General features: G+C 50.7%; 1 protein-coding gene across 1 annotated transcript; it reads left to right on the top strand.

The window, feature by feature from the left end:
- Nucleotides 1-5,698: 5,698 nt before the first annotated feature.
- On the top strand, nt 5,699-7,597 carry LOC123153411 (uncharacterized). Its single transcript, XM_044572547.1, has 3 exons — nt 5,699-6,026; nt 6,115-7,065; nt 7,166-7,597. The coding sequence occupies exons 1-3, from the start codon at nt 5,787-5,789 to the stop codon at nt 7,595-7,597; spliced, it is 1,623 nt and encodes a 540-aa protein (XP_044428482.1). The 5' UTR covers nt 5,699-5,786.
- Nucleotides 7,598-7,800: the final 203 nt, after the last annotated feature.

The following is a 7,800-nucleotide window of genomic DNA, read 5'->3' as shown; positions in this document are numbered from 1 at the left end:
CTTAGTGATATGCTCCAAAACCCTCAACTACTTTCCCATATCCACATATGACCTAAACCCTAAGCCAAACTAGGTCCTACCGATTCTTCCTATCCGGCGCCACCGAGTTTCACTTGTCATAAGCCACTGCCAAACCCTAGCAATTCGGTTCTACCAATAGGGATCTCGGTCTCACCGAGATGGGATTGCAAACTCTCTGTTTCCCTTTCGTAACTTTTCGGTCTCACCGAAAGAGCGAATCGATCCCACCGAGATTGCAATGTAAATTCAGTGTTTCCCCTTTGTAACTTTTAGGTCTCACCGAAAGAGCAAATCGGTCCCACCGAGTTTGCCTGACCAACTCTCTGGTTAGCTAATTACCAAATTCGGTCTCACCGAGTTTGTGTATCTCGGTCTCACCGAGATTACGTTATGCCCAAACCCTAACCATACGGTCCTACCGAGTTGCATGTCAGTCCCACCGAAAATCTCTAACGGTCACTAGGTTTACATTTTCGGTCCGACCGAGTTTGTTGATTCGGTCCCACCGAGATTGGAAAACTGTGTGTAATGGTTGGATTTTGTGTGGAGGCTATATATACCCCTTCACATCCTCTTCATTCGAAGAGAGAGCCATCAGAACACATACACCATTCCAACTCATATGTTCTGAGAGAGAACCACCTACTCATGTGTTGAGACCAAGATATTCCATTCCTACCATATGAATCTTGATCTCTAGCCTCTCCAAGTTGCTTTCCACTCAAATCTTCTTTCCACAAAATCCAAATCCTATGAGAGAGAGTTGAGTGTTGGGGAGACTATCATTTGAAGCACAAGAGCAAGGAGTTCATTACCTACACACCATTTGTTACTTCTTGGAGAGTGGTGTCTCCTAGATTGGCTAGGTGTCACTTGGGAGCCTCCGACAAGATTGTGGAGTTGAACCAAGGAGTTTGTAAGGGCAAGGAGATCGCCTACTTCGTGAAGATCTACCGCTAGTGAGGCAAGTCCTGTGTGGGCGATGGCCATGGTGGGATAGACAAGGTTGCTTCTTCGTGGACCCTTTGTGGGTGGTTGCTTCTTCGTGGACCCTTCGCGGGTGGAGCCCTGTGTGGACTCGCGCAACCGTTACCCTTTGTGGGTGGAGCCCTGTGTGGACTCTCGCAACCGTTACCCTTTGTGAGTTGAAGTCTCCTTCAACGTGGATGTAGGATAGCACCACATATCCGAACCACGGGAAAAACATCCGTGTCTCCAATTGCGTTTGAATTCTCCAAACCCTTCTCTTTACATTCTTGCAAGTTGCATGCTTTACTTTCCGCTGCCAATATACTCTTTGCATGCTTGCTTGAATTGTGTGATGATTGCTTGACTTGTCCTAAAATAGCTAAAATCTGCCAAGAACTAAAATTGGGAAAATGTTAAGTTTTTATTTGGTCAAGTAGTCTAATCACCCCCCTCTAGACATACTTTCGATCCTACAACAGCAGTCGGACCCCTTCTTTTTTACTAGCAGCCGGCTGGGCACCCGGCCACTTCTTTTCTCTTTGCCGCAGTCGGCGCACTATGCTGAACCAGCCAGCCTCTCTCTCTTTTCTCTTTCTTTTTCTGTCTGTCCGACTCCACGCGAGCAGCCGGATGCATGATTTTTTTCATTTCTTTTTTTCTCTCCAGCCGGCCCCTGACTTTTCTTCTTGTCCTTGTGTGGGGCAGTCGGCTTGGGTAGTCGGACTCCGACACAGCAGTCAGGATTTTTGCTGTGATTTTTTCATTTCTTTTTTTCTTCAGCCGGCCCCTGACTTTTCTTCTTGTCCTCGCGTGGGGCAGTCGGACTCCGACACAGAAGTCGGGGTTTTTGCAACCGGCCAGACAGTTAGCGGTCGGACGCACATATGACGGTCGGACGCACATTTCTTTTATATTTTCTTTTATTCCAACCGACTCTCGGGTAGTCGGACACATCTCTTCATTTTTTTCCTTTGGCAGCGGGCAGTCGGCCCTTTTCTTTTTCTTTCTTTTTTTTGTCACGGGCAGCTGGGTTGCCGGGTTCTCCACAGAAGCCAGCGGCCGGGACGCGGCAGCAGCCGGTGCCCGGGTTCCACAGAAGCCGGCGCCGGCCGCGGGCGGAGGCGACCCTGACGGGACGAGGAACCCGGCCGCAGGCGGAGCCGGAGCCGACCGGGCGGCTGAAGCCGGCGGGAGCGGAGCGGGCCTCCGGGTTGACGCAGATGGGCGTGGATGGAGCCGGCCTGGATGCGTGGAGGCGGTGTAGCAGTGGTCGAGGGTGCGGAGACGGCGCGGGAGCCGCGACCCGACCGGGAGCAGGCCTGGCACGCTGAACATGTAGGCGCTGGAGCCGACCCGGGCTAGCAGTCACGCGTGGGAGGAGCATCCGGTGCGGACCAGGCCGGAGCGAAGGTGAGGCAGAGTCGGCGCGCGTGCGTGGAATAGCCCGGATGGGGACGGCCGGCCATGAGGCCGTACGCAGGCGCAGCAAAGGGGGCGGCGCAGGCGCGACCAGGAGGGAGGCCGGCGAGGGCGTCGGGGGCGGCGCAGCCTAGCGGTGGTGATGCGGGAGGCCGGGGCCGGCTTGCGGGAGGAGCCGAAGGCGGGGGCGCCGGCAACCCGGCGACCGCGTGGTTTGAGGCGGGGGACCGCGGGCGCTGCCGCGCGGTGATCCGGCACCGGAAGTCAGCCCGGAGCAGCGGCTGGCTGGAGGCGGCGACGCCGAGGCACACGGCGGAGTCGATGTGAGGGTGCGCGGAAGCCGGCAGGCGGGCCAGGAGGCGGCCGAGTGCGGGGTGGAGCGGGGCCGCGCGCGTGAAGTGGGGCGGAGCCACCCGCGTAGGAGCAGGCAGAGGGCAACGGGGTCGACGCTGCGGTGCTATTGGAGGAGAGGCGGCCGGAGCGGCGCGGAGCCGGCGCGCTCGGGCGCTCAGGCGCGGAGCGAGGCGTGCGAGACGGGAGCCGGCCCCGAGCAGCGGCAGGCCGGAGGCGGAGGCACGAGGCGCGCAGGCAGCCATCCGGAGCCGGCCGGGACGGCGGCGCAGCCGGCCGGAGGGGGGAGCAGTCGGCCGCGGCGAGCCAGAGATGGCAGAGGGCGGAACTCCCAGCCATGGGCAAGGCCGGAGGCGGAGAGTCGAGGTGGAGGCTGGAGGGGTCGGCCGGGCGTCGCGAGGCGGCCCGACGCGGGACGCACGACGGAGGTGGGACGGCCCGGGCACCCGCAGGACGCGGAGTCGGAGGAGGGAAGCCACGGGAGGCCGCGGTGGGTCCTGCCGAGGCGAGCTCGATGTGGCCGGCCGCCGGATGGCCGTGTTCGCGCCGTCGCCGCCCGCGTGCACATGAGCCCTGCTAGCTAGCAAAGCTACCAGAGTTAATTACACGATAGTACCACAATTGGGGCCGTGGTGGCGAACTGGTACCAGTTTTGAAAATTTTTACGTGTCAGTACCACGTTTGGACCGAACCGTTGCAAATCGGGCTAAACTTCGTATTTGTACGTATTCGACGCTGGAACTGACCGCCCGGGCCCGCGCGTCAGATGCCACGCTGGCGAATCGGCACTCGCCCGCTCGCTCAATAGGTGCGGTCCGGCCCGTGCTCCACTCTGTTCCTCCTCGCCGTCTCTGTTCGTCGACGAACCCTAGCTCCCTGCGCGTACGGCGATGGCGGCGGCGCCCCCGGGCGGTGGTGGCGGCAGCGGCGGTGGCGGCGACGGCGATGGCGGCGGCGCAAACCTTCCCCTCTTCGGCATCGGCGCGGCAGGAGGAATCGAGGGGAGATCTCCAATCGAGGGCGGCGAAGGCTACTCGAGCTCTGAGTACTCCAGCGACGACGACGAGTTCATTGAGCCCGCACTGTCCATGGAGCAGCGGGTACTGCTGGCAAAGCAATGGGTGGCGAACCCTAGCAATAGCCATGAGCTAACCCACGGGCTCGGCGGCGTCCTGTAAGTTTCTGTTTCTGCCTCTTTTTTTCTTCTCATTTATTTGCTAATTAGGGTTATAGTGTACTGATTAGGCAAATTGCATGTGAATTGTAGTTTATATGAAGACATATGGAATGTTAGGATCCATTTTGACAATAATGATCTGTTAGAGAGGAAATTAAGCTCTTCAGATGTGACATATCTAAATATGGTTGCATTGATGGAAACCCAAGGCTTTAGTATTGATGATTCACTGATGTTTTACATGGAGACCCCAGGAGAGCAGGGCTTGGAATTGGTTGATAGTAATGTTAAACTACAGTTGATCAAGAGGCAGAATGAGGAGAGTTTGGTGCTTAATTTGCTATTTAGGGCTTGTCCACCAGCTGTCAGTGTACCACAGAAGGGTTTTGTACGGAAGCAAAATTTAGATATAACTGAATATTCTGAGCCTGTTGTTTTTGATCTTGCCGATCCTCCTGTTTATGCTGTTGATCAGCAAGGTGTTGCTTATGAAGGTCAGAGTAGCAGTTATATTGCAGCTGTAGGCCCTGCTGTTTTAACACAAGAGAGCAGGAGTGTTCTAAATCCCAAGTTAAAAGAAGTTGTGGAAGAAGAACAAGTTGGCTATGATGGCAGTTATGCATGTTCATCTGAAGGATCTGAAGGGCAGTATGATAGTGACATGGGGGATTTAAGGCCTAACTATAATGAGGAAATGCATGATGTTGAAGACATGGAGATGGAAGAGGAAAATAGACAGAGAGAGGAAGAAGTACAAGAGCAACATGAGGAAGAAACAGAGGATGAAGAATCAGAAGAAGAATTAGAGGATGAAGAACAAGTGCATTATGAGGGTGACACAGAGGTAGAGGAATTATTTGAGTTGGAGGATGATGACCCTATTGTTCCAGAAGAGGAGGAAAAAATATATGTGCCAGCAAAGAAGAAGCAGAAGTTGCAAGTAAGGAGGGGACCAACAACAAGGTCACATTCCAGTGTTTTAGAAGAAGTGCAACCTGATTGGAAACCATCATCAGATGAAGAAGATGATAGTTTATTGAAGGACAGTGAAGATGATGGGTTTGAGCCACTAGCATTTGTGCTACCTCAAAAAAGGAAGAGTAGGGCAAAGAAGAGGCCAGCTAGAGTATGGTACAATGAGGATTTGGAACAACCACACCAACAACTAAAACTGCATATGTGCTTCAAAGATCAACATCAATTCAGAGATGCTCTGTTGAGCTTGCACATCACTCAGTGCAGAGACTTCAAGTATCACAGGAACTCAGATCAGAGGATCATTGTGCATTGCAAGAATGAACATTGTAAGTTCTGCATTGTGGCAGCTGTTATAAAAGGGGAAAACACTTTTGTAATTAAGAAGATGAGGATACAACACACCTGCCCTAGTTCTACTGAAACAAGCAGGGTAAGTGCAAAGTGGCTTGCAAAGCAATATGAGCCACTATTCAGATCTGATGTCAGTACTAGCATACATACACTTATTGATGCCTGCATGGAAAAGTATGGTGTGGATGTGCCCAAGGCTATGGCATATAGGGCAAAAAACTTAGCTGTTGAGGCTGTGTTGGGAGATCATAGGAAGCAATACCCAAGGCTGAGAGACTATGCTCAGACTGTGATGGATACAAACCCTGGGAGTAGAGTTATAGTCACCACTGTAACTCCAAAAGCCACTGAAAAAATCCCACATCCAGGACCAAGATTCCATGCCATGTTTTACTGCATCAATGGAGCAAGGGAGGGATTTCTACGGGGCTGTAGACCATTCATTGGTTAGTTCATTTTATCTTGTACACTACTTTGATGTTGTTAGTTTCAATAGGTTGCACATATAAATGCATTTGACATGTTATGTTTACTTCCTGTTTTAGGTATTGATGGATGTTTTATCAAGCTGACCACTGGTGCACAAATCCTTGCTGCCACTGGTAGAGATGGCAATAACAACATATACCCACTGGCATTTGGCATTGTTGGACAAGAGGACAAAGCAAACTGGTGCTGGTTTCTACACCAACTGAAGATTTGTCTTGGAGGAGAAGTTGGACAGTATGGTCCATATACTATAATGTCAGACAGACAGAAGGTATGTTTATCCACCTTGCTTTGCCTACTAAATATGTGTTTACATGTGTATTAGACAGTAGCTTAGCTGTTTAAATTGTGTGCACCAGGGGCTATTATATGCAGTGAATAGAGTTTTTCCTAACAGTCATCAAAGATTCTGCTTAAGACACATATATGCAAACTTCCAGAATGCTGGCTTTAGGGGGGAGGACCTTAAGAAGTGCATGGATAATGCCAGTTATGCATATAATGAACACAAATTTAATAAAGCAATGGATGATCTCAAAGCTGAGAGTGTGGAAGCTTGGCAGTGGCTTAGTGCAATACCCAAGAAAACATGGGCTAGGCATGCATTTGACACAAATAGCAAGACTGACTTGGTTGTCAACAATTTGTCAGAGGTGTTTAACAAGTACATCCTAGATCATAGGAAAAAACCAATAAGAACTATGTGTGATGGCATAAAGGATAAGCAGATGGTTAGGTGGCACAGGAATAGAGAGAGTGGAAGGGAAGCTAGATGGGAGATCACACCACATTACAGTGAGAAGTTGGAGATTGAAAAGGAAAGGGCCAGGTACTGCAAACCCATTCAAGCAGGTGTTAACTTGTGGCAAGTAACTAGTGGTGAGCAAACACATGCTGTCAATTTGGAAGTTGAAACCTGTGGTTGCAGAAAGTGGGACCTCAGTGGCATCCCATGTAACCATGCCATCTCAGCAATCAACAAGGCAAAAAGGTTTCCAGAGGACTTTGTAAGCAAATTTTTCAAGAAACCATATTATTTGGCAGCATATGAACCAATGATATATCCTGTCCCTGGTGAGCATGACTGGACAAAGACCCCAGGTCCAGACATAGAACCACCAGCATTTAAAGTGAAGAAAGGAAGAAGGAAAGAGAAGAGAATAAAGGGAAAATTTGAAGTTCCAAAGCCAAAGTCCACCTCAAGAATGGGGACAATAACTTGTAGCAATTGTGGATTACAAGGGCATAAATACACAAACTGCCTTAAACAGTTGAAACCTGAGTTGGCCTTAAGAAAGAACAAACATGTGGTAAGCCCCTTTGTACTAGTTCTTCATTTTGATGTTTCTGTAAATTACCTTTCTTATTTGTAGTATTATTAACTGTGTTTCCTTTGAATTGTTTTCCAAGCCTGCTGGAAGGAATTCACAAGCAAGAGGTGTTGCTCCTACAGCTCCTGCAACAACACCTAGAGCTGCTTCAGCAACAGCTAGATCTCCTGCACCAACAACTAGGGCTCCTACACCAACACCAAGAGCTGCTCCACCTGCAACAACTAGGGCTCCTGCTCCAACACCAGGAGGAAGAACTGGAAGTGCTGCTGGTAGAGGTGGTGGAAGTGGTGCTGGTAGAGGTGCAGGAAGAAGGGCTGGTGGTGGAAGAGGATCTGGAAGAGCATCTTCTAGTGCTCAATCTTCTGCTGGGAGAGGTGCAAATTCTTCAAGGCCTTTCTCTGCCCCAAGGCAGTATGGTGCCTCAACTTCTAGTGCTCCTCCACCAACTGATGGCACACACACTGGATGGATGGCCTGGTTCAATGCTAGTAGAGGTGGCAGAAGGTGATGCAAACTTCTGTTGATTCTACAATGTGCACCTGCTACAATGTGGCATATTATCTTTTGGTTTGATGCCACTACAATGTCTTGTATTCCTGCTACAATGTGCTTTATTTTGGTTTGATGCCACTGCAGTAACTTGTGCTGCTGCTACAATGTGATTTATTTTGGTTTGCTGCAGTAACTTGTGCTGCAGTAACTTGTGCTGCT

The sequence above is a fragment of the Triticum aestivum genome, chromosome 7A (assembly GCF_018294505.1).
Source record: "Triticum aestivum cultivar Chinese Spring chromosome 7A, IWGSC CS RefSeq v2.1, whole genome shotgun sequence".
Taxonomy (NCBI): domain Eukaryota; kingdom Viridiplantae; phylum Streptophyta; class Magnoliopsida; order Poales; family Poaceae; genus Triticum; species Triticum aestivum.
The sequence above is the reverse complement of the archived record's forward strand: the minus strand, read 5'-3'. Positions and strand labels throughout refer to the sequence as shown.